Source organism: Pelodiscus sinensis, chromosome 11, assembly GCF_049634645.1.
Source record: "Pelodiscus sinensis isolate JC-2024 chromosome 11, ASM4963464v1, whole genome shotgun sequence".
NCBI classification, from domain to species: Eukaryota; Metazoa; Chordata; order Testudines; family Trionychidae; genus Pelodiscus; species Pelodiscus sinensis.
The window spans coordinates 24,930,337-24,957,956 of NC_134721.1; the positions used below are offsets into that span (position 1 = coordinate 24,930,337).

The 27,620-nt window shown below is 44.0% G+C and overlaps 1 protein-coding gene across 5 annotated transcripts in view; it reads left to right on the plus strand.

Annotated features, from left to right (window-relative positions):
* Nucleotides 1-27,620, plus strand: part of EEFSEC (eukaryotic elongation factor, selenocysteine-tRNA specific) — a 210,391-nt gene that overhangs the window by 117,461 nt on the left and 65,310 nt on the right. For all 5 annotated transcript variants that reach the window (XM_075938809.1, XM_075938811.1, XM_075938810.1 and 2 more), the window contains one exon: nt 4,847-5,488. In XM_075938809.1, the coding sequence (XP_075794924.1) occupies nt 4,847-5,488 (642 nt within the window). The remainder of the gene's footprint in view (nt 1-4,846; nt 5,489-27,620) is intronic.

A 27,620-nucleotide genomic window follows, 5' to 3' on the forward strand; every position in this document is an offset into this window, starting at 1 on the left:
TTTGTTGTAAGATGCATGTTGTCAGGTCTTTAAGGCTCTGTCTACACTACAGTTTTCTCCGCAAAGATTCGCTATCTCATTTGCATATTTTCTGCCAATCCGTTGTTGCGCTGGGGTTTTTGTGCAAAAAGCAACAATGAGGACGTTTTCTTTTTGCGCAAAAAAACCTTTTTCCGCAAGATCTTTATGCCCCAAAAAAGGAGACATACTGATCTTGCGGAAAAAGGTTTTTTTGTGGAAAAAGGGGTTTATGCGCAAAAAGAAAACGTCCCCCCCCCCCCCCCCCCCCCGCCCGTGCTGCTGCCTCTGTATCAGAGGCAACAACGCAGGGCAGCAGCAGCCCCTGTCCGCAGGGACCCCAAGCTCCCTATGGACAGAGGCTGTTCTGACATCCCACCTGTCCTCCTCTTCTCGCCCCCGCACTGCTGCCTCTCTGTCAGAGGTGGCAGTGTTGTGGGGGGAAGGCAGCTTTTAAGCTGGTTCCTCCCAGCACCAGGTTCCTTTTGTCCCCTGCGCTGCTGCCTCTGTGGGAGGCAGTGGGGGAAGAAGAGGGCTAGGTGGCTCCATGGGACCAGTATGCATGCATGCACCGGTTCCTCCTCCCTCCCCCTGGCTGCCTCTGATATAGAGACAGCAAGGGGGGAGTGCATGCAGTTTGGATTAACCGATAAGACGAGGCTTAACGGTTAATTGTTTAAACGACTATACGTTAATATCCAGTACAATACACATCACTTAAGGTCACTAGCCTTTTTAATGAATGGGTTTTTCTCTTATATTTATACTCCCAAGCATAGATGTGACATTTGATTTGAAAAGGGCTGCAACAATACCGTTCTAGTCTGAAAAGGGCCATTTTTTTTTGTTTTTGATTAGGAGCCAGGCATCCAGTGCACACAAACAATATTAATCTTTGGGCAGCTTGGAAATAGCCTTTCTGTGTATGAATGTGAGTCCAACCAAGAGTGAGAGGAAACACAATTTAGGTGTTTCCCGATGACTTGTGTATTGGCTATATTTTTTTCTGTTTTATTTTGTTTAAAAGGGAATAGTTTCCTAATATCGCTTTTTTCCACTCATGACTGATCTGTTTTAATAGGGTTCTTATTTCCTAGCCATTGAAGATTGTGATCGGACAAAATTAGGGCTGTAGGATTTACATCTCCATTATTTTTGGTATGAGTTTCTACTGTTCCCCTTGTTCTCTATGAGAGTCATTCTTCCTTCTCCTCTGCAATATTCCCAACTTCCTTACTTTACTCAGCACTTTCCAGTAGAAGTTAACAGTTAATAAGGACACCAAACAAGATTAACTGCCAGTCTGCTGAGATTCAAACCCTGCCTATTGAATGGGGGCTTAGAAGGATTGAGTTGTTTAGTTCACTAACTTTATTAACTGATGGAGCCTTGGGGCTGATGAGGAATTGTTTCTGTTTTCCTTTTGGTTTTGGAAAATCCCCTCACAGTTAGCGTTGCCTGTTTGCTCAAATGAAAAAAAAAGTGACCTTTTTAATGGAGCAGTATAGATGAGCCATAAGACTGATTGATTCGGATAGTGGCTAGACAGACACTTTGTATATATTTTAAATGCAGGAATGAATTCTCGGTGTTACTGCACAGTTTGGAGCGTTGTCTGGAAGATTTTTGCTATCTGAGTGGTTGTATGGAAGTAGTTTTCACCTGTTCCTCTCTTGATTTCCCATTTAGTATTTGTGCTACTTGTTCTTTCCTAAAGGGAGTACTTTAAATTTGTCCTTATTGAATTTCATCCTGTTTATTTTATACCATTTCTCCAGTTTGTCCAGATAATTTTGAATTACTGGAAGACTTACCTGGCATTGCCTGGGTCCTTCAGGGCAGGGGGCTAGCAGTGTGTGAGGTGCAGGAGTGAGGGCAGGGCCATGGGGATGTGGGGGGAGGGCTCAGGGCAGGAGGCCAGGGTCATGGGATGTGCAGGAGTCAGGGCAGGGAGTGAGGAGGGGCTCAGGGCAGGGAATGGGAGTGGATGCCAGCTTCTCTCTGGGGGTGATCCAGGTACTGTGCACCCTTCCTTCTAGCTTGTGTCCAGGAGGGGGTTGTGCACCTTACCTTCTAGCTTCTCTCGGGGTAGGTTGGGGCTGCACACCCTGTCTGCCCAGCTGGAGTGGGAACGCAAGAGGCTGGCACTCCTAGGGCTGTGCAGCACAGCCGGGGGATCTGTGCAGGCCAGTGCTCCCTGGAATGGGTGGGGCTGGCACATAGGCCAGCCCTGGTGATGCTTTCAGGCCCAGTACAATCTGATTCCTTTCTTCTCCCCACCCATCAATTGGGACTTTCTCCCACCCCAAATCTAGCAAGGCTTTCTGCCTCCCGGGCTTTCTCTCACCCCCCCCCCCCAGTCAAGTGGGGATTTCTCCCCTCCCCATCTGGTGGGGATTTCTCCTCCCCCCCCCCCCCAGGTTTTCTCTCCTCTCCCACCCCCAGTTCAGCGGGGATTTCCCCCCTCGTCCCCCAACACTGTGGCCAAGGGCCAGGAGGGAGGGGTTTGGTTCTCCAATCAGTTTTGCACTCATAATAGGTCCATCTACATTGGATTTTCCTAGTTCATGAGAAGGCCATGTGAGACAATATCATAAGCTGTACTGAATTCAAGATATACCAGGTCTACCTCTTCCCACCCCACAACCCATCCACAAGCCTTGTTACCCTGTCAAAAAGGCTATTAAGTTGGTTTGAAGCAATTTTTACTTGACAAATCCATGCTAACTTATGTCTCACCTTATCATCTTCTAGATATTTTTTTAATTATTTGTTCCATTATCCTTCTGGGTTAAGTCTGTAATTTCCTTGTTTGTCCTTATTTCCCTTTTAATAGATTGGTACTGTATTTACCTTTTTCTGGTCTTCTGGAATCTCTCACATTTCATGAGTTTTTGAAGATATTTGCTGATGGCTCAGATACCTCCTTAGTCAACTCCTTGAATATTCTAGGATGCATTTCATCAGGCCCAGATGACTTGAAGTTATCTAATTTGTCAGTAATTTTTAACTTATTTTCATATTTTAGCCTCAGATTCTACCTCATTATTACTGGCATTCATTAGGTTAGACATCCAGTCACTACCAACCACCTTGGTGAAAACTGAAACAAAGCCATTAAGCCACCTCTGCCATTTCCATATTTTCTGTCCCCCCCTCATTAAATAATGGTCCTACCCTGTCCTGGGTCTTCCTCTTGCTCCTAATGTATTTTGTCAAATGTTTTCTTGTTACCCTTTATGTCTCTAGCTAGCTTGATCTCATTTTGTGTCTTGTCCTTTCTAATTTTGTCCCTACATACGTATGTTGATTGTTTAATTCATCCTTTGTAATTTGATCTAGTTTCCACTTTTTGTAAGTCTCTCCTTCGATTTTTAGATCGATGATCATCTGGCTGAGCCAGGCTGGTCTCTGGCCATACTTTCTATCTTTGCTATGCAGTGGGATAGTTTGCTCTTGTGCCCGTAATAATATTTCTTTGAAAAATTTGCCAACTCCTTTAACTGTTTTTCCCCTTGGACTTGTTTCCCATGAGATCTAACATATTAGTTCCCTGAGTTTTGCTAAAGTCTGCCTTCTTGAAATCCATTTGTCTTTGTTTTGGTGTTCTCCCAACTACCAATCCCTAGAATCAGGAACTCCTTATAATTTCATGAACACTTTCACTGAAGCTGCCTCAACCCCAGTAGCTTTCTATACCATCTGAAATAAAAAAAAGTATAAAAATGAAACATACTGTAATCAAGTATGGGGATTTGAGGACATTAGAGAGAAAGTATTGGGTAGTGCTTCATGTATGGAATAGAGTCAGAACAAGTGACCGGTTTTCCAAATTCTGATAAGATCCACAGTCACTTGTTTTCCATTTTGAACTCTGTTGTTGGTCTGTCATCACTTTAGGCAAAACAAATAACCTGTCTCTGCTTCAGTTTCTCCAACTATCAAATGGATGTAATAATACTGCATCCAGGCTATGAAGAATGATGAGTCTTTATTAAAGCAGACATGCATACATGTTAATATAAGATACTAATGCAAATTGCTTTAGCTGCACAGGGTTCAAGAACAGTCCATGTGTGTGTTAGATTAAATGTTAATATTTAAAACTATACATGTGACTCATTTGAATTGCTTTGCAGTTAGTCCAGCTGAATGTATATTTTTATTTCAAACTGGCTTGTGATTTTGTATATTGTAATGCATGAATGTATAGATGAATATGTATTATTAGATAAATTAGACAATATGTTTGGCACTGTGCTTTTATTGTTTGTATTGTGGTGGCAACTTCTAAGACCTCATTGTGTTTGATTATGCAAAGACATAGTAAGTGAGGGCCCCTGTCCCCAGATATCTAGCAATAATAAATGAGTGTGAGGAAGCAAGCATTAGGTGGGTAAGGGGAGAATAGGGTAAGGAAAATAAGATTATGTAGTTACATAAATGGATATTACCCATCTTAATGATATGTCAGGATACCACTTTTTATGATGAATAGATGAAAAATCATTTATTCCATGTTTTATGCATAACCAAATATTTATTGGTTTGCAAATTTGTGGTAAGTGTATCAGCAAAGTTGACTCACACTTTAAGAAGGGTCTGGACATTGAATAAAACACTTTGGGAGACTCCTGTCAGAGTTCATTTAGATACATTTTTCAGCAGGGATTTTTTTAAATCTGATTGCTTACAATTTTTTTAATTTTTGTCTCTTCTCAAAGATGTGACTGTGTGTCAGGGCTTGCTTACACCATGCTTTGGCATTTGTTTCATTCCGGTAAATATAAATACAGTTATTTTTCTTATTTTGTTTCTTCCTACATAGGTGACAAAGAAAGTCAAATCTATGCAGATGTTCCATACTCCTGTAACATACGCTATGCAGGGTGACAGAGTAGGTGTCTGTGTGACCCAATTTGATCCCAAGCTGTTAGAACGAGGTCTCATCTGTACTCCAGAATCTCTCCAAACCATACATGCTGCTGTCATCTCCTTGAAGAAAATTCAGTATTTCCGTGGTGCTCTTCAGACCAAGGCCAAGTTTCACATCACAGTTGGTCATGAAACAGTCATGGGAAGAGTGATGTTCTTCAGCCCAGCCCCTGCTGACTTCAGCAAAGAACCTCGGGAGACTGCTTTTGATTTTGAAAAGGAGTATCTTTATCAAGAGGAATACTTATCCAAGGGCTCAAACTCTTCAGAGGAGAACAAGGAAAATGACCAATCAGGAGAAGGACAGCTTCCGAGGCAACAATGGGCTTTGCTGGAGTTTGAAAAACCTGTCACTTGTCCTAAATTGTGCCTCGTGATTGGCTCTAAGCTGGATACTGATATTCATGCAAACACCTGCAGGCTGGCATTTCATGGAGTACTGCTTCAAGGGATGGAAGACAAGAACTACATTGAGACTTTTCTTCCAAAGCTGAAAGTGTATAAATTAAAGCATAAACAAGGACAAGTGGAGAGGGTAAGCTATAGTTCTTAGTACTTTGACACAAAAAAATTAGTCTGTATTGTGATCTGAACTCTGAATTCTCGCTTCCATTAAAAACCAATGGTTTTGTCCTTTTGTTCAAAAAGAAAACCCATAAAAGATTGTAAGTAGCTGATGTAGTATTTCCTATCTGAGCTTGAAGTCATTCAGCAACATAGGGGGTGTGAACAGCACCATCCCTCTCGGGAAGATGTTAAGTTAGAAATATAATGGCCTCATTATCATAGTCAATATCAACTATTTCAAAAAATTTTAACGATTTAGTTGGTGTGTTTGTCGGCATACTCAAATGGCCTGTCACAGGGTATGTCTACACTTGCAGCCTATTTTGGAATAGGGCTGCAAATGTAGGCATTCGGAATTGCAAATCAAGCCCAGGATTTAAATATCCTGTGCTTGATTTGCATCTTCCAGGCTGGGCACCATTTTTTTTTAAATTTTACAAGCCTGGAATAACTGCCTGCGTCTACACGTGGCAGCGAAACTGGCGTTCGAAATAAAGCCCTATTTCGAACTACCTCTTAAACCTCATTGCAGGAGGAATAACAGGTAGCTCGAAATAGGGCTTTATTTCAAATGCCCATTTCACTGCCGCGTGTAGACGTGGGCAGTTATTCCGGGCTTGTACATTTTTTTTATTTTTTTTATTTTTTTAAAAGGCACCCAGCCGGGAAGATGCAAATCAAGCGCGGGATATTTAAATCCCGGGCTTGATTTGCAATTCCGAATGCCTACATTTGCAGCCCTATTCCGAAATAGGTTGCAAGTGTAGACCTACCCACACTTTCCCAGGAGCCCCAACTCTCTTCCACCCATCTGCCAAAACCTCTGCTTCCTCTGGCATGTCATAGGTATTCTGTAGTCCATTATTGTGTGGTACATTGAATATTAAAAATATTGAGGCAGCATAACAGAAATTAATATAGGGTTAAAGAATACAAAGAACACTATTTATTGTATTATTAATGTTCATATTCAATTAAATAAGAACCACAGTGATTACATTTTTTCTCAAAATACCACAGAATCTTCTGTGCTCTGTACAGGAGTGCTACAACGTACAGAAATCTTGCTGCAGGATGATTAAGTCTGTCACTGAGTACATGAGGCCTTGAATATTACATACTAATTGACTTACTCGGTATTGCCTGGGTCTGGCATGGGAGAGGGGAAAGGGGTGGTGGTGCAGAGACCTCCTGGTAGTGCTCCCCAGGCCCTAGTCTGTGCTGGCCTGCTGGTGCAGCCACACTAGGCAGCCCATTGGTACTAGGTGGGGAATGCCTTTGGGTTCTGCAGAGGGGTGGGACAGTGCTGCCCTGCTCTTGGGGGATGGGGGGAGTGTGCAGTGGTAGGGCTTTCCCCACCACTCTTCAGGCTGGTACTGGGGCAGAGGTCCAGGGCAGAGGGGTTTGGGGTAGAAAGGGCCACTTACCTGGGCCAGTGTCTGGCAAGATGGTGAGCCCGGTCCCCAGATGGCCAGTCCTTTCCTGGTGTGACTGCCCCCAGTGGTCACTCTGCAATATAGCTGTCCCTCGCACTTGCTCCCCCCCCCCCCCCCAGTGGTGACTGTGCAGTATCATATCCCTTTGATCAACCCCCTCCTTTTCCATGTTATGGAAAACAATCCAATTCCAGGCACTTCCTGTTTTCCTGCCACAATCAAGACCTGACCTTGCTTTAAGTTAGGATAAGAGGAAGCTACATACCAAATTTGTTGGTCCTAGTTGTTACCATTTAGGAGGAGTTCTTGAACAGATGGATTCACAAACAGTTGGATGTCTCTAAAATATCATAGAATCATAGAACTGGAAGAGACCTCAGAAGGTCATCAAGTCCAGCCCCCTGCTCTAGGCAGGACCAATTCCAACTAAATCAACCCGGCCAGGGCTTTGTCAAGCCGAGACTTAAACACCTCTAGGAATGGAGACTCCACTACTTCCCTAGGTAACCCATTCTAGTGCTACACCACCCTCCTAGTGAAATAGTTTTTCCTAATATCCAACCTGGACCTCTCCCACCACAACTTGAGACCATTGCTCCTTGTTCTGCCATCTGTCACTACTGAGAACAGCCTCTCTCCATCCTCTTTGGAACCTCGCTTCAGGAAGTTGAAGGCTGCTATCAAATCCCCCCTCACTCTTTGCTTCTGCAGACTAAACAGACCCAAGTCCCTCAGCCTCTCCTCATAAGTCATATGCTCCAGTCCCCTAATCATTTTGGTTGCCCTCCGCTGGACCCTCTCCAGTGCGTTCACATCCTTTTTGTAGTGGGGGGCCCAGAACTGGACACACTACTCCAGATGCGGCCTCACCAAAGCCGAATAAAGGGGAATGATGACCTCTCTGGATCTGCTGGCAACACTCCTCTTAATGCAACCTAATATGCCATTAGCCTTCTTGGCTACAAGGGCACACTGTTGACTCATATCTAGCTTCTCATCCACTGTAACCCCCAGGTCCTTCTCTGCAGAACTACTACTTAACCAGTTGGTCCCCAGCTTGCAACTATGCTTGGGATTCTTCCGTCCCAAGTGCAGGACTCTACACTTGTCCTTGTTGAACCTCATCAGATTTCTTGTGGCCCAATCCTCCAATTTGTCTAAGTCATTCTGTACCCTATCTCTGCCCTTAAGCGTATCTACCTCTCCCCCCAGCTTAGTGTCATCCGCTAACTTGCTGAGGGTGCAATCCATCCCCTCATCCAGATCATTAATAAAGATATTGAACAAAACCAGTCCTAGTACCGAACCTTGGGGCACTCCGCTAGAAACCGTCCGCCATCCTAACATCGAGCCATTGATCGCTACCCGCTGGGCCCGGCCTTCTAGCCATCTTTCTATCCATCTTACCGTCCATTTATCCAATCCACAATCCCTTAACTTGCTGGCAAGAATATTGTGGGAGACCGTATCAAAAGCCTTTCTAAAGTCAAGGTATATCACATCCACTGACTTTCCCACATCCACAGAGCCAATTACCTCATCATAGAAGCTAATCAGATTGGTCAGGCACGATTTGCCCTTTGTGAATCCATGCTGACTATTCCTAATCACTTTCCTCTCATCCAAGTGCCTCAATATGGATTCCTTAAGGATCCCTTCCATGATTTTTTCCAGGAACCGACGTAAGACTGACCGGCCTATACTTCCCTGGATCATCCTTCTTCCCTTTTTTGAAGATGGGCACTACATTTGCCTTTTTCCAGTCATCTGGGATTTCTCCCGATCTCCACGACTTTTCAAAGATAATAGCCAAAGGCTCCACAATGACATTTGCCAACTCCTTCAGTACCCTCGGATGCACTAAGTCCGGACCCATGGATTTATGTACATTTAGCTTTTCTAAATAGTTCCTAACCTGTTTTTTACGCACTACGGGCTGTCCATCTTCATCCCATCTTGCGTCACTTGGCGCAGAAGTCCAGGAGCCGACCTTGTCCGTGAATACAGAGGCAAAGAAAGCATTGAGTACTTCAGCTTTCCCCACATCATCTGTCACTAGGTTACCTCCTTCATCCATTAGGGGCCACACACACTCTCTGATCACCTTCTTCTTGTTAACATGCCTGTAGAAACCTTTCTTGTTATCCTTCACATCCTTAGCCAGTCGCAATTCCATATATAGAGAGAATATGCGTATATCATATACAATGTATGGTAAGCTATGTTACAAGACATAGGACATTTCTGAAAATCAGGTCCTTTTTGAGCCATCCCTAGAGGAGAACCAAAATCACTAGTAACTATTCACAACCCATCATGAAAGAATACATAGGACCTTTTGCAAGAGAAAAGAAATTTGTCCTAAGATTTAATTTGGGTAAATACATTGTGACTATTTTTACAGGCCCTTCAGTTTCTAATATATTATTTTTTCTTCACTTTCTGTGTTAAAATATTTCTGGGCTCATTGATTAATGTGCACAGTTGCACACAGACCCACCCACGCTACTGCCTCTTTATCAGAAGCAGCACTACAATGGATCTGCCTGTCCTCCTGTGCAGTTGCCTCTGATACAAAGGCAGCAGTATAGGTGGGTGAGAGGGCAGGCAGGAGCCGGTATGTGCAGGGACCTTGTCCCCCTTCCCTCCACCCCCTGCTACCATACCATTTGTTGGTTTTTTCTAATATTCTTTGGTGGTCCACCTCAGTCCTGGCTGCATTTCAGAAATTGGTGGAAAGCCATTTGTAGATAGAGCCTAAAATTCCTTAGTGAGAAGTGCTCTAGAAAGGTAACTCTGTACATTTGTAATCAGCTATCCTTTTTAATGTTAATATAATTAACTGGTAATGTTTACATGGTGCTTTGAAAATGTAAAATGTGATGATGATGCTTAGCAATTATATATTTTTAATTTATATGCTAACAGAGAAGTGTTAATATTTCTGCTTATAGTACAAAAACCGGATCATTCTAAAAAAGCAATCTATAGCCATCTCAGACCTGGTTCTTAGCACACTGCTGTAGTGAGGTGCTGTGCAATCCATTTCTATATTTTTATGGGAAGAACTAAACTTTTATGAAAATAGATGTCAGTACATTTTGTTACAGAATTCTTAATTTTTTATTTACTCTGTAATCTGCAATAAGTGCATATTAATGAGGTTTTTCTCTAAAGCACTATTAATTACATCCAGACAAGCAATTAGTGCTACTCATTTATTATTTTCTCCTCCCCCTTTCTCTCTGAGGGCCAGTCTGCAGTACGTTTCTACTTTGGCACACTGGCACCTGTTCAGTTGTGCTGCTGCAGTGTGCCTGGAGAAAATGTGCTGTGGCGATAGGAGAATGCTCTCCTGTAGGCATAATGACTTTAACTTAACAAGAGGCAGAAGCTATTTGCTCTCCCACCGATTTAGTGCTGGTATTGATGGCGCTTAGATTGATGTAACTTGTATCACTTGGGGGATGACTTTTTCACATCCTTGAGTGTTATATGTTACATCAACTTCAGTGGTAGTGTAGACAAGCCCTGAGACATCAAATATCTCTAAGTAAGTATTTTGTAGCATTTTCCTTGTAACTGTTGCTTTTCAGGAGCACTTTGCTTCTTTCCCGTGGTTTCGCTACTAGATCTAGAGGTCATGATTCTCCTTTGAGGAGTGTCCCTGTGGGTGCTCCACCTTAGGTGTTTTGGCACCGCAGCACGCCTGGCTGGCTGGAAGATTTTACTAGCAGTGGCTTTGACAGCTAGCTTGCACATGTGCAGAAGCACTACACACGCTAGGCGGCTAATGTGCCTATGTGAAATACGCTCACCTCAGTTCCTTCTCTGCTGCCGGCATCATCAATTGGAACCTGCGGTGCACTCTGCAGATTTCTCCTCAGAGACTCAGCTAATCTTTTCCTTTACTTAGTTAGCCTTTTTATTTTATTTTTATTATATTTTTACTATCCTTCAGAAAAGAAGACCAAGTGTCTCCCTCAGACACAGAGACAGGCGTGGGCTCTGCGCCCTGTGCTTCCCCTCAGGGGACTACTCACTCCTGTGCTGAGGAGTTACTTTTCACTCAGCTTCAGCTCCAGCCTCCTCACATAAGGCTGAGATTTTTTTTTCCATAGATTTAAAAAAAAAGTTCTTAATCTTTTTCACAGTGTTCTCCCAAATGGGGGCTCTGTTTTAAACGCTGTTTTCTCCTCACGGGCTGTCAGTCATGCTGCTAGACTAGCACACTCAGCGCATACATTGTCTGGACAATTACAGTGCAGTTTTCTGCCATCAGTGAAAATTTGGCAGCCAGAGCCAGGAGAGCTGAGGGTTTTCAGCTCAACCTGATCTCCCTCAAACATTCCCTCAGACCAGCGTCGGACCCTGGTCACCCTATATCCCTGCTATTACTGTCACCAGTGGTGAAGTAGGATAAGGCAGTGCCCACTGCGAGCTCTATCTCTTCCAAACAGAAGAGAGCACCTACAGCAGCAAACAGGGAATCCCCGTCAGGATCCCTTAATCCTAAGCCAGCTCGGTTCCCCGCTGGGGCTCTGGACAAGCACTTACCAGGGCAGTGTTCACCCACAGCGTTCTGAATGTTTAAGGACCTGACCAATATGCCTAAATATGCTGATAAGCCCAAGCCTGTCATGACTGAACTGCACAGGGCTACAACAGCATAGTTGTTTCTACTGGCACCAAGCAGTGCTGTACATAAAGGCAGCGTAGGCACCACAGCACTGTTACCGTCCCCAGCACCTGTGCCATCTCCTCTGCTCATGAAGCCAAAGCATACACCTGCACAATATTCTTTACCACCTGTACCTTCTTTTTGCCCTTATACGTCCACAGATGATTCTATGATCTCTTTAGTGTCCATGACACCCTTGTTTGGCACTGATTCCTCCTCACATTTCGAGGAGTTTTCCATGTCTCTGCCTGGCACTTCCATGTCTCTGTTATCTGGTGAGGAGTATCAGGCTTCCATCATGACCTCAACTCCTTCCAGACACTCTATGCCGAGGTGCAAATTCCCTTGCTCACGACTGCCCTTACCACACTGGCAACCTGCTCATTGGCTACCACCACCCATGCCAATGCCCCTCACATGGCCCTACTTGGGATCCCTGAGCACCTTACAGGGCTCACTCAGTAGCAACTGCGTCACCATGTTGCTCCGCTTCACTGCAGGCCTACATCCACTGTGTCCATTGATGCCTCAAGGGACCAGACAGACTTTGATCAGCCACTAAGTGACGAATCCACTACTTCTTCTCATCCACTTACACAGATATCTCCTCCCTTCCCAGGGGGACACTCATGCCTCCGCAAGCCCTATCCGGGGATGATTTCAAGGCTTTCCAAGACCTTTTCAAGAGAGGAAGCTGAGGTCCATGAGGTCTCGTTAACCACGCTGCCAGAGACCCAACATAAACTTCCGAGCATCCTCCATACCTCTCCTTCCACGAGACTCGCTCTCCCCATGGACCCCACCCTCATGGACCCAGCCAAGCAACTTTGGCAAACAACTGCCAGCATTCACCCAGTGGGTAAGAAGGAGGATAGGAAATATTAAGTCGCTCCTTAGCGTGCTGAATTTTTATTCTCACATCCCTCCCCTAACTCCATAGTAATTGAGGCAGTGAATCAGGAGCAAGCAAAACATTGCCAAATCCACCTCTCCTGATAAGGAGTGGAAACATCTAGACATAACGGGCAGATGGTCATACTTCTCTGCCTCCCTACAGCTACGTATCACTAATTACACTGCGATGCTGGTAGTGTGTGTGATGATGCGCATCACGTATTTGAGCAAATCACAGATTTTATTCAATTCCTCACAGAGGAAAAAATAGAACAAATGAGAGCTAACATCAACGAGGGTCTCCTTATAGCCAGAACAGCCCTCCAAGCTGCTTTGGACTCAGCTGACACAGCTTCATGAGACCCCGCCATCTCTGTGGTGATGAGAAGAGCCTCCTAGCGCCTCCTCTCTGGTTTCCCAAAGGAGGTCCAGGCGAAGGTGGAAGACCTTTCGTTCAAGGGCCCGAAGCTCTTCGCTGATGGTACAGATGCTTCTTTACATTCCCTGAAAGACTCCAGGGCCACACTTAAAACACTGAGCATCCAGGCTCCTGCACCAAAATGCAAACAAAATAAACCTTATGTTCAGAGATACAGACCTTCCCTCTTTGGTCATTCTCAAAGACAATATGACCCTAGAAAGCGCCAACGTCAAGGGAGAAGGTGGCAGCCAGCCAATCAACCCACTCCATCTCAGTCCTCTAAGTCTAGGCAAACATTTTGAAGGTATGGTCGAGTGCCGTCAGATTCGTCTTCCCTCACCCGAGCCTCCTATCGCCCTATTATCCAACCAGATTAGCACCATTTTACCATCAGTGGTGCCTCATAACTACAGACAAATGGGTTCTGGACGTGATAAAGTTCGGTACTGCATGCCCTTCCTATCTACTCCCAAAACCTAACCAAAACCTCTTCAGAATCCCATCTCATGAAACTATTCTATGTCAAGAGATTGACCACTTGTTCCATATCAATGCAGTGGAAAGAGTTCCACAACAATATCAAAACACTGGCTTCTATTTCCAATATTTTCTCACAGAGAAGAAGTCAGGGGTCTGGATGCCCATTCTCGATCTCAGACCTCTCAACAGATATGTCCTGTACCAACACTTCAAGATGCCTACCCTCTCCACCATCACACCATCCTTCAACAAAGACGACTGGCTGGCGACTCTCGACCTCCAAGATGCATACTTCCATATGCCCATACACGCTGCGCATAGGAAGTAGCTAAGATTCACAACAGGAGTACATTTCCAGTATACAGTATTACCTTTCAGCCTATCCATGGCGCTGAGGGTCTTTTCCAAGGTCTTGGCAGTTGTGGCAGCCCACCTGCGAAGACAGGGAGTGTTAATTTATCCATATCTGGACTACTGCCTTATAAGGGGCAAGTTCCAGGAAACTCAGAACTCAGTTACGACCATCATGTCGTTGTTCCGTTCACTTGGCCTCCAAATCATCCTATCCAAATGCCAGCTCCAACCAACCTACGTACTAGAGTTTATAGGAGCTCAACTTGATTGCATCCGGGCTATCACATCCTTACCCCATCAGAGGTTCCTCGCAATACTACAACTAGTACAGCTTTACAACACGGCTCCACAACTTCCTACCAGGGTGTGCCTCCAGCTACTAGGCCATATGGTATCAGCGACAGTGGTTGTCCTGTATGCCAGATTACATGAGGCCTCTACAACACTGGCTAAGCACAGTATACAGACCTCGGGTAAACAGCCTACACAAGTTGGTCTCACTTCCAAACATGGTCAAACGCTTCCTCCCATGGTGGTCAGAAGCACAAAACATATGCACTGGGGTTCCCTTCCACAGGCAAGCCCCATCGTTCACCATTACCGCAGACACATGGCAACAGAGCTGGGGAGCTCACTTGGGTATCCTGGGCACATTGGACCAAGGCCATGGCAGCGTCCACAGCCTATCTACAGGGTATCTCCCTGTTTGATATATGCAAATCAGACTTCTGGTCCTCTACTCATACATTTGCGGCTCACTGTGCTCTGGACTCCTACATGTCCTCAGAAACTGCGTTCGGACATACAATCTATATCACGTCCAAAAGGACACCAGCCGAAGCTCCCACCTCCAATGGATAAACTGCTTGTAGTCACCTAATGTGGAGCACCCATAGGGACACTACTTGAAGAAGAGAGGGTTACTCAACCTCTGCTGTAACTGATGTTCTTCAAGATGGGTGTCCCTGTGGGTCCTCCCCTCTGCTTCGGTATCATTTCCATACTTTTCCGGGACAGAGAAGGAACTGAGGTGACTGTATCTCACGCATGAGCATTAGCCGTCTAGCACATGTAGTGCTTCTGTGCATGTGCGAGCTAGCTGTCAAAACCACTGCTAGTAAAATCTTCCAACCACGCGTGCTGCAGTGCCAAAACACCTAAGTTGGCGCACCCACAGGGACACTCATCTCGAAGAACGTCAGTTACTGCAGAGAGTAAGTAACCCTCTCTTTTCAAAAAATACTAATGATTTTAGATATTTCATTGTATTGATGCCCAATGGGATATACTTTGAAGAGGAGTGGTATTCAGAGTGTGGGCGTTCAGCACTTCCTGAAAATCAGATCCTTTTTGAGCCATCTCTAGTTGGGCACTCAGTATCATGAGTAACTTGCCCTGGAAGTTTATGTGCATTTCATTCCTCTCAAATAGCTAGTCTTCCTTGCCAATGGATAGTGGCAGTCCCAAACAAGAAGAGTGGGTCCAGCGCACCACACCATTGGGCAAATTTGGATTTGATATATCATGTTTCTGTTCCAGTTGTACGTTTTTCTGTTCTGTCTTGTTCCACTTATACTCTGTTGATGCTCTGGCACTTTTCTCAATTCTAAAAATTATTTCCTTCACCTTTACTAGAACTTTCAGTTTTTGCAAAGCTCCTACTCCTGGCAACATTGGTAACTACCAGAGAAATCTTGCTTGTTGATGACCTTTCTTCTTGGATATGAATATTAGCAAGACTATTGAGAAAAGAGTTGGTACAAACTAGAGGGGCCCACACTGTGTGGTTTGGTTTTTTTTAACTGAAATGATCTGGATTCAAATTAACTTTATTTGCTCAGTATTTATTATTATTTCCCTTACATTTAAAAAGGGAATTGTGAATACTTTGGTAAATAGTTTGAAAGATTATCTAATACTCGCAGAAGCTACAGTGAATATCTGTGGTATGCTTTGATTAACTGATACCTTGCAATTTTTTAGTGCTAGTTATACAATCTATATAATATTATGAAAGAAAAGGTATCCATCACACCATCTGTCACAGAGAACATTTGAGAAGACTTGAGAAGTTTCTAGGGGGAGGCAGGCCCCCACTCACCTACAGCCCCACCCCCTCTGCTGAGGCCCCGCCCCCACCGAGGGGAGGAGGAGCAGCGAGCATGTCCCCCTCCTCCTCTTCCTTCCCCTCTACCCCCGGGATGGGAAGAGTGCGCATGTGCCCTAGTATCTCTGGAGTAGTGGGGAGGAAAGAGGACGCATGGCCCAAACCTTCCCCTCACCTCTCCCAGGAACAGCAGGGAGGGAGAAGGCCACATGTACGTTTACTGTCACAACAAGACAGGTAATGGTAGTATTTATAAATAATTTTATTGAATTTTTTCCACCAGTTGTAAAATTATTACAGGAGATCCCCGAATTGTGACCGCCCCAAGTTCTGATCCCCCCGCTTACAGCCATTTTTGTAAGTATGGAAGGGGCTGGAAACCCCCAACTTTTGTCCTTGGCCCGCATTTACGACAGCACACAGGGTACGTCTAGACTACATGCCTCTGGCGACAGAGGCATGTAGATTAGGCTACCGGACATAGTAAAATGAAGCGGCGATTTAAATAATCGCCGCTTCATTTAAATTTACATGGCTGCCGCGCTGAGCCGACAAACAGCTCATCAACTGTTTGTCGGCTCAGCGCGATAGTCTGGACGCTCCCCTGCCGACATCAAAGGTATTTGTCGACCACCCAGGTATGCCTCGGATGACAAATACCTTTGATGTCGGCAGGGGAGCGTCCAGACTATCGCACTGAGCCGACAAACAGCTGATCAGCTGTTTGTCGGCTCAGCGCGGCAGCCATGTAAATTTAAATGAAGCGGCGATTATTTAAATCGCCGCTTCATTTTACTATGCCCGGTAGCCTAATCTACATGCTTCTGTCGTCAGAGGCATGTAGTCTAGACGTACCCATAGTGCCTACTGTAAATGCGGGTTCAAGTTACGACACCCCCAACTTGTGACGCTTCCTCCGGAACCAATCGTGTCGCAAGTCAAGGGCCTCCTGTATATCCCACTGTTCAGCCAGCTCTGTAACATTATTCATTATTTAATCAAATTATTCATTTTTTCTCTTGCCTGCAAATAAGAGACACATTAATATTTTTTAAATTATTTGACTAACATAGTAATCTCTGAAACGGATATGTCTAGAGAACTGTTGCAGATATCCCTGTAACTCTTGGGTAGGATGGATGGATGTCTTACCTTTTTTCCAGTCATGGAATGATCACAAAACTGTAGAAAATGCAGGGAATAATCACTGTTTTTACTGGCACTAATTGGTTCCACAAGTGAGGATTGACTGTAAAATCATCAGCTCATCGTCTCTGTTAGGCCTATATACACTAACTGGCATGCCTACTTGGGTGTGTGTGTGTATAATTTAAAATAATTCTGCTTACCGTGGAACCGTGTTTTATTCAGAGTTAGTATTTCCCCCCAGTACATGCCATCTCTCCCCCACAGAGTGTATTATTATAGTATAGGCTGAGCTTTAAGATAGAGGGGTACAATCAAGCCTGGGGGGCTTGGGGTTAATGTGAAGAGGATGATGCCAATTATCATGAGTCTGCTGGGAAAGTACTTATGACTTCATATTGAGGGAGTAGAGTGAAATTAGTGGTTTTGATGATTAGAGAGCAGCAGGAGCAATTGGTGGTACAGTGCCTTTTTTAGTATACAAAGTCTTTCATTAATAGAAATTGTGAATTGGTTGGTCCCACCCTGATGCTGATGGATAGGTAGAGATTAGGATAATTGAATTTAGGGTGTCTGTTCTTGGCACCGATGCAGGAAAATCTCATTCTCTCTGTTAAAGCAAGGAAGTTGGTGGCTCCCCCTCCTCCTCATCCCTGGGGAGTCACAAAAATAATAATTTTACCTTTATGAGAAGTTAACTTTCCCTCCTGAGAATACTGCTGAGGAAAATTGGCTTCATGACTTCCTGAAGGGCTGGGAATGAGAGAGGAAAGCTGGCTGGGGCATGTAGTGTTGGCTTTCCTGTTTGGGGGTGGGAGACCTATTGCTGTAACCAGATTGTAGTGAAATTCAGTAGTATCCCCTTGTAATATGTTGTACTCATTTAATGTGGATTCTTCTTAGCTCCCTGCTTGCTGTTGGAATTAAAATAAATCCTCCTACAATTTAATGACCAGTTCACCCAGGAGAAATCAGATGTTTATATTTTTGCTCTGTGTTTCTACTCTGATTAATTTCAGAGCATTTATGACATAGTAACAACTGTAAATTAATTCAGTCTCTAGCATCCTCAGACTCATTTTTAATGGATCTAGCTTCCTATTTCTTTGAATGAAAGAGTAGCAGTTCCTCATGGCTTTTAAGCTATCTGACAGCAGAGGATGGCATTCTGGCCACTTCAAAAAATCATCAATATAATCACATGAGAGAACACTGTGTTAAAACAAAACAAAACTATCCCACACAGCTGCCACCCCCCCCCCCCTTGGAATTTGTGTGTGCAGTGTGTTTCTTTAAATCCATGCATAAGCAGGCTCTGCTTAACTCCATCAGGACTGTGAATATTGATGGCATTCACATCTAGATATTAAATGCCCTTGATGTGCTGTTCAGTGTACTGGTTACATTATTTGCCATTTGATACAGGGCATCCACGCTGTAAGTTGTCCCGGTATACATCCGTTCCACACTAAAGTTGTTGACGCTTGTGGGACCTGATGGGTTTACATCCCTCCTTTCCCTGCTCTTAAGTTGCGCCAACCCTCCTCCCCCCCAATTTGCGCAAATGGAAGTCAGCAGTGGGAAAAAAAATTCCTCATTTTTAAGTTGTTTTGCTATAAGTCCAAGTTTTTTAGAAAGTATCTTGGACTTAGAGTGAGGACAGCCTGTATGTCAATTTAATGCCACCAGTGGGAGAAACATAGCAAGTACAGTGGAGCTGTGTAAGCAAAAGGATTAGTATTTTTATTATGATTAGAGTGAAGTGTAGAAGTTACAAGTCTGAAATATGTTCACAACTATTTTTTTTTCTTCACTCTTGGTCATTTATTTACTTACATGTCTTTGCTGAATTCACTGCAATAGTATCTTAGAGCTAGTGCAGAGACACATTTTGGTAACTTCTTCTCTGTGTCTGAGTCAGTCAGTAGTGTGTTGATAGTCAGGTGCATTGGCAATGGGTGTCCAAGAGACTTGTGGCCAAAGTAGAAAACTTTCAGTTCATCGGCATTGAGATGGTACCTTTTCCCAGACCTTTTCTGCATGAGAAAATTATACAATGTTAACTTGATGTTGTGGTTTTAATCTGATTTGCTTAAATTAGTGCAAAAGGGCACGTGGATACTCTTATTTTGGTTTAAACGTGCTTGTTTTGGGGCTTAATATAAATTGATTACGAGTTTGACAAACCAAAATAAACCACACTCAAACTGAAATGTGTGTGTCTAGATGGAGGTTTGTACCTGTTGAACTTAATCAGTTTAAAATTATTTAAATTTACTAGTGCAACTTTCTCATGTAGATTAGGTTTAAGAAACAGGAAAAATTATGTGAAAAGATGTCTTGTTTAGTTTCTGTGATCAGTGTGTTTTTTCTGTGGGACTATATAGAAGGAGGGACAATGACACTTCTGCTGGAAGATTTGTTTGATCTACTATAATAAATTCATATTCATCCAAAATATTCTTGTAGGCATTGGTCATCACAGACTTAAAAAAATAAGGAATCCAGTACAGAGGTACCAAACTCTACCCAAACTAACGCTAAAACCATGGTTTCACTCCCTATTGTTTCATTCCAGCTTCCTGCATATTACTACATACCAAATTACCTTGGCAGTAACTGTGGCAAGATTTTCAGCTCCTGTACCTACCTTTTTGTTTGTATAATTAACTGTTGGCAACCCAGCTTTTTTGCCTGCTAAAGAAACCTTTGCAAGAATAGTCAGAAGCTTAACTTGTAGTAGAGCAACAGTAGCTCATCCATCAAGCCTGATATATTTGGGGCATCAAGATTAGCAGTGGCAGTCATCCATTATCTGATACTTCAGGTGACACCCAAATGTCAGTTTTGCAGGTCATGGCATGAGGAAAGTGGCATTCATTCTTGCAGCTTTCCTGTGGAATAGGAAAGTAGCAATCCATTTTTACTAATGTGGAAACTGAAGAATAAAAATAGTGCGGTAATTTGCTCAGTGTCCTACAATGATAGAACCAAGCCCAGAGTCAAACAGATTTTCCATTCAGTCATGCAACTACTACACATACTTGCTATACATTTGTCAGTTTTGTCTATGGCACTTGGTTGGTGTAATATTGCTCATGTGGAGAGACTGGCCAAAGAGTCCCAATACAGGAGTACCTTACTACTGGGATTTTCCCCTCTAAACCGCATTCTGCAAATTCCAATTTGATGCATGAAGAGTTACTTAGACCCTGAGATAAAACACTCACTTTCTGTGCTTTTTATGTGTCTGTTGCTTTCCTTCAACATAGGTGCTCATTGCAATAGGGTTTTGAGTGAAAGGTGCAGTACAGAAGCAAGTTATGATTTCCTGCGTGACTCAGATACACTGTCTGTTCTGAGAACATTTGCACAAACAGGATTTATCCTGTGGTGGTGGTTGCTGGGCCTATTGTGGAGGACACTCATAAATCAGTTTCTCAGTGGAAGAAACAAAAGGGGAAAACCCTCCGCCTTGTTTGCAAAGCACAAGCTGCACCTCTTGCTGTTTCAGACTTGTTTAGTGAAAATAAACACATACCTCAGCTGGGATAGTTTCCTGACGTAACCATAATATAAAGCCCTTTATATGAGAAAGTGCTCAGCCTGCCAGTACAGCCTCCAAAGGTGCTAGGTAGTAATCTGTAGTCCTCTAAAATCAAAAGAATTCATTCACTGGTTGCATTTTTTGTTCTTATCCTTAAATTTTGTCTTGACTCTTTATGTCTGTTTCAGACTTGGTTCATTTGATAAGCGTTGAGTGGCATTTGCTTCCTGCAGTCCCTGTATGTAACACAGTCATGGAAGATCTCAATTGCCTTCACTTTGTGTGCTGCTCCTGAGTTGAGCTGGTTGCTGGCTGGCAAATGTCTTTATGCTTGTGCGGGCTTAAAGGTACCATGCAGGTAACACACACAGTCCCTGAATCAAGGAGAAAGCTTCCTGTTGCTTAACAGCACTTTTTTGAGATTTGAGTGGTATTGACATGATTTGAAAGAGTCCCCAGCCAGAAAAAAATATAATGTTTGAGGGTGGTTGAAGGCAGTGCAGAGCAGAAGAGTCTTGGGACTTCATCAGAAATGTAGAGTACCTTGTTGGGGTCTGGATCAATCAGGAAGTGGCAATTTTTTTTAAACTACTTTTCTCCCCACTGGTACAGCAGCAGCACCAACCGGTGCTGTGCCAGTGCCCATACAATGGAGTCTCACTCCCTGAATAGACAGGTCCCCGGAAAGGCATTTGTGTGCAACCCTTATATAACAGTGCCTGAGGACTGAGGTGGTGCTCAGATGATATGGTGATTAATAAGCTCCAGTACAAAGTTTTAAGTAGCACAGAGGATAGAAATGGGGAAATATTATCATTTATTGTTAATGCATTGAATACTAATAGTGTTTGGTATGGGAAGGAACAGTGCCTCCTGTAAGATGGCTATTCTTGACTAGTTATTTTGAAATGTAAAAGTCATTCATATAGTGTTTTGTGATTGAAACTTGATTTATGTGTATTAGTTTTCATACAAAGTATGTAACTTTTTACATTTTAAAACGGATAAAAATAGCAACAGTTAATTGACAGTGAATGTTTCAAATTTTACAACAATTAAGCCAAAAGCTTCAGCAGGCAACCTGTTGGAAATGTGAAGAATTGGGTGTGAACAAAGAAAAATGAACTTACCCACGAATGACGGTAACATTCAGTGTTGTTCTGCCCAGTCTTGGTGCCCAATATGCTGAAATATCTGACTTATTCTGAAGGAACCATTGGTCAGTATGGAAAGAGGGTAGCTGAGCTGTCTGGAATGAATGGACAATCATGAGAGAACAGCATAACATAGCACCATTTTCTGCTTTCAGTGTTCAGAGTGTTTCCTACAGCAATTTTGTTCCCAAAACTATCTTTTGCAGGGAAGTGATTCAAGAGAGTGGTGTCCTTAAGAATTGTGGGAAATATGCTTTGGAGCTACCCTCTGATTATATTTCCACATCTTGCCTACGGATGTAAAATTTTGATTAATTAGCTTATCTAATAGTCAATGCAATTTGCATCAACTATTCGAATAGTCAATAAGGGTGCCTCCACCTTTGAAGTGCAGCAACAGCCCCCAGAACTGTTGCTACATTTCGAAGGTAAAAGTGCTGTAGGGAGCATGGGGCCAGCAGGGGACTCAAGTAGTCCCCTGCTGGCCCTGCGCACCCCGTGGTGTTTCAAAGCGGCAGCTCTGCAGGGTGCCCGTTGTCAGGCTCCATGTGGAGCATGGAGCCCAGGGTCAGCGGGAGAGTCCTCAGCTGACCCTAGGCTCCATACAGGGCTGCTGCTTTGAAGCACCCCTTCCTCTTCTCCCTTCCTCCCCCCTGCTGCTTCTTTCTGATAGAGGCAGCAGGGGGGAGGGGAGCAACTAGTCCTTCACGTCCCTAATCTTGCCTTTTCCTAATTGAGGATGCTTTATGGTCTTACTAAGGAAAATACCCAGGATGCTATATCTCTTTTGGAGATCAACTAGAATATAGAGGCACATTAAATTATTAGTCAGTAGACAAATGGGGGCATCAGTCTGCTAGTGATGTTTTTTGGAGAATAAATCCAGATGACTAATATGGCATGAAGACTGGTTACGCAGAGAGTAAGTAACCAGAACAAACCCTTATAGTGATACATAATTGGTGTGTGATGACTGCAAGCATGGCAGTGACCTGAACTGTCTGCAGAACCGTCTGTGACTTGTCGGGAGAACTGGTAGACGTCACTCCTTCTACGGTAAACATGTAGACGCCACAATTAATGTTCCACCTGCTTTGAAGTCTGAACATGGGGCTGTTTGGTTCTGCTTGGCTGCTGATGGTATGCTAAATACAATAATAACATAGAGATGAAGGCAATCAGGTGAATAAAAAATGCACAGTGCATTCAGTGGTAAAATACACAGTAAAATATAAATATAAAAGATGTGTTTATTTGTTGACTCTTTTTCTGTTATTGAGCAAGAGGAGTTTTGCGAAGATTGGAGAGTGGGGGTAATAGACTTCTAAATTGAAAAGATACCTTTGTTAAATCATACCAGAGAGGAAAATGGGGATGATGATCACTGATAAAAGGGAAGAATATTATGTCTTACAATATATGGTTTAACACAGCCTTAGTAAATGTTCACGACAAATTTACCATCAAAGTCACAAAATCAACTCACCAGCTCTTATGAAAAAAATGATAATTTAGTCGTGCAATAAAATGATTTTCTCCATATGACTGGGCAGTAGAATTTTACAAGGTTTGAGTAACACGTAGGGTTATAAATATTAAATTTAAAGTACAGACATGTTTTGGGGTTTTACAAATGTATAGACCAGAGGTGGGAAACCTTTTTTGGGCCGGGGGCCACTGATGCACAGAAAAGTCTGTTGGAGTCCATATACAAGTGAGAAATAAATGGGGATACTGAAGCACCAGCACAGGCTCCCCAGTGCTAGAGGGGGAGCCTTGGAGGCCAGATCCAGGCAAGCCAGAGGCTGCATCCAGCCCCAGGCTTTGGTTTCCCCACCCCTGGTATAGACGTACTTGAATTTTGAGATTGTGTCAGAGCTACCTGTAGGGAGGAATTAATTTGAGAATAAAGCAATTGATAAGGCATTTTATTGAATACAAAAATATATCACAAAAATATTATTTAGGTTGCAAATTGAAGCCCTTAAAAGTTAGGAAAATGCCAGAATTACAGTAGCCTTTACAATCTGACATTTCTTACCTTTTGAGTATCTGAATTGCAACCTAAATAATATACTTTTAACATATTTTAAATGTAATTTCCTAGTAAAACAAACAAATGCTATTTGTTAAAATGTAACTACTACAGCCAACTGTACCCTATAGCATCTCCAGGATTTGAGCCTTAAATCCTCAACATGGTGGCATAGACTGCTTCCATGGTACAAGACAAATAATTGTAGCTAACAGAGGGAGGTGATGGACTATTGGGTTTGAGGAGGCTCAGTCAAGTCTAGCTCTCTTCCTCCTCACAATCCTATCCCATAGTTGGAGGCACTCCAGTCACATCAACTACACCCAGATGGTGGAGGGAAAGGGTAAACCTGGCTTGGTTCCTGCCCCATGTGACGTTCCCATAGGGGAGCATGGGCCACTGATGCTATGTGTTAGGTTAAGGGAACCCAGCTCTTTTTGTCCTCAGTCCCAATGACAGCTGCTTTGGCAAGTCCTTAGTGTTCAGTTCACTACCAGCTTCTCCTATAATGATAAGAATGAAAAGTGTGATGGGGTTTTCTTTTAACTATATAGAGTTAACACAGGCTAGTGATCAGATCTGAAGGCAGAATGAGGAAGAGTTGATATGGCACTGGTGTTGTGAGGAGGGATGTATGTGAGTAGTCAGCTACTCACATTCCCTGCCCTTCCCCACCCCCGTATCAGAAGCAGCAAGGGGGGGAGCAGGAGCCACTGCTGGGAGAAACCAGCTTAAAACCTGGTTGCCCCCCAGCACCATCTCTGCAATGCTCCTTAACCCCTCCCCCCCGCCTCCATCCCTGTGCTGCTGCCTCTATTGGAGGCAGCAATATGGGGCGGGGGCAGGGTAGGCTGGCATGAAGCAACCTCTACCTGTGGCATGCCTAGGCTCCCTGTGGGCAGAGGCTGCTCCACATCCCATGGAGTAGCCCTGTCTACAGCGTCAAGGACTAGCTGCGAACAGAAGCTGTCGCATGAATAGCTGCTGCTGGAGCAGCCCCTGTCTGAAGGGGATGACAGCACTCCGTTGGGACCTCCCGCAGACAGTCCTGGGTCAGTCTTGGACCCCCCCCCCGGGTCTGTCCTGGCTCACGCCGGGTCTAGGAGCTATCCCTGTTGTAGCTCAGCTGTTTAAATGTAGTAAGAGCTAGGTGGGTAGTACCTACCCCCACTGCAGCTCTGCAGTTTAATTGTAGTAGGACCGCCCACCTGGCTCTTAATACATTTAAACTGCAGAGCTGCTGCAGGGGTAACTCCTGGAGGCTTCCTCCCTTATCAACTAATCCTGTTGTTGATAGAAAATTTATCAACTACCCAATTAGCTATTTACTCACTTCCTAACATCCCTAGTTCTGAGTATATCACAGCACCAGAGATAATAGTACTATACATGGCAAAGACCTATTTTAAATTGAGTGCGTAAGTTGTGCTGGGTGTATAAAATTAGCATAGAATGTGTAGCTGTATGAAACATTTTTAATTTAAATCTTTGTGTTAGACAATCTTCTTGTCTATGATTACTGATGAGGTCAGTGGTACCTGTATGTATGGTGATTAATAGTCAGTGGCGCTAAGTGAGGGGGGAAATTAGGCCAGAGAAGTTTTAGGAACAGGGCTGATGATAGTCTTCTTTGGACTCTGCGAGGAGCTGGGTCTGGCTCCCAGATGGGGAGGGGGCCATGGGTGGAAGTTGTGGGGTTGGGGACTAACCGTTGGGAGGCTCAGGTGATGATTTAAAGGGCCTGGGGCTCCAGCCGCTGCTGAGGTGGTGGCAGTGGTGGGAAGCCACAGTCCCTTTAAGTCTCTGGGCTCTGGGGAAGCTGCTCCCTTTGCTCCCCCGTCAGTAACCCTGTGTAAGAATAACTATAAAATGCTTTAAAAGAATCCTGAAATTAAAAATATTTTTCTGGAACAGCATGTGGAGTGCTGTACAAATATCACCATCTTTCAGTGAGACAGCTGTTAAGGGCTGATGGAAATTGATTTGGCTATTGCCTCTTCTTGCCTTAGAAACAGAGATAGTCGCCTCATGTTCCCTTTCACAACTGACCCAGAAAGAAAGTGAAAAGTTGACAAGGCCAGTGCAGAAATCAGGTTTCTTTTATGGTGGCAATAAGCTGCCAGCAATCCACTGAGACAGTTAACGGGCTGTTGTTGGGGAGAGCCCTGTCTATAATAGGGAATCTTTCGCAGTCAGCTTGGTTTCAGCATTGGGGCCAAGAGCTGTGCATACCATTTTCTCAGTCTGATTCCATCCCCTCACTGCCTATGGGGGACTGCTGTTGGTGAGGTCCCATTTATGATGGGGGGGGGGGTCTTCCATATCAGCTCAGCCTTAGCACCAGGAACGTACCTTTAGATTCGTGGCGAACTAGCCACATTCAGCCAGTCATATAGCCACATGTGACTAGTGATTAGTGTGTAGGACACCCCAGCTTTAGACTTTTTTGGGGGAGTATTTTTGGTAATCTTGTTCATCTCCTGCTCACCTGTGGCTCTTGCTCCTCTCTTCTCCCTTGTGGCTCCATTTACCTTTCCTGGTTTTCCTCACCCTTTTGCATTTCCCACCATCTCTGCCTACTCTTCTCTTCTTGTTCGCAGTCTCCCCACCTCCAGCACAAATCTAGGTCTCTCATCCACACCTTAATTCTGCCCCACCCATGATCTCTGTTTCCTGCCTTGTCCATGTCTTAAATCTGTCCCTGCCAGTACTCCTATGTATCCTCACCCTTGTCTTTTGCTCCATTGTCTATACTGTGATCCATGGGCAGTCTACAGGCCCCATATTTCTTGGGCATCATTGGCCTCCCATAGGAGATCCACCAGACATTTGCCTGTGGCTTTTGTGTCCTAGGGCCCAGAACCAGAAGAAGAAACTTTCAGGGAGCAGGAGGCCAGACCAGCGGTGCAAATTATCCCACTGGCAAATTTCTGCTTCTCAATGTGGTGATACTCCCTCCTCCTTTAATGGCTGATGGCTTTAAGCTATTCTAAAACCTCAGCAAGGGGATAGTGGGTGTGCTTCCAATTCACCATGGGAAGGTGAAAGACTCACATTATAAACTGTTAGATATATTGCACACTTTCTTCTCGTCCAGCCTATGTCTACATTATGGCTTTTTCCAGAAGAGGCAGTGCAAATGAAGCTCTGATTAGCATTTTGTCGCACTTCATTTGCATAATCCATTCCGAGCTGTTTTTGAGCAAAAACCCCTTTTTTGCACAAGATCCTTAAGCCTCCTCCAGGGAGGATTTTTGCACAAAATGCAAAAACTTCTCTGGGGAAGGCATAAGGATCTTGCACAAAATGGCCACGGCCACATTGCTTGGTTTTGCGCAAAAACGGCTCAGAATAGATTATGTAAATATAGCGCAACAAAATGCTAATCAGCACTTCACTTGCATTGCCTCTTTTGGCAAAAGCCATAGTATAGACCATGGGTTTCCAAACTGGGGGGGGCATGCCCCCCTGGGGGGGAGGGAGGTATGAAGAAATTCCAGGGAGGGCATGAGGCGACCCAGCCCCCTATTCAATTTTGCTGCTCTGGTCAGGTGTAGTGGTGTTTTTTTTTTTTGTTTTTTTTTTTTTTTCTCAAGTTTTACTGCTAGTTGGGGTGGGGGAACGTGAGGGTTTCTCAAAAATCGAAAAGGGGGTGTGATGCCGAAAAGTTTGGGAACCACTGGTGTAGACACAGCCCCAGATTTGCCCTCACAATCAGCAAGACTTTCCTGGACTTTGCTTGCTTAAGTCATGTAGAAGACACAAGCCTCTGTTGCACCAACACATGAAAAGGCCAATAAAAAGTTGTATATGTCCCTTAAGAAGGCAGACTTCCTCTTTTCCCA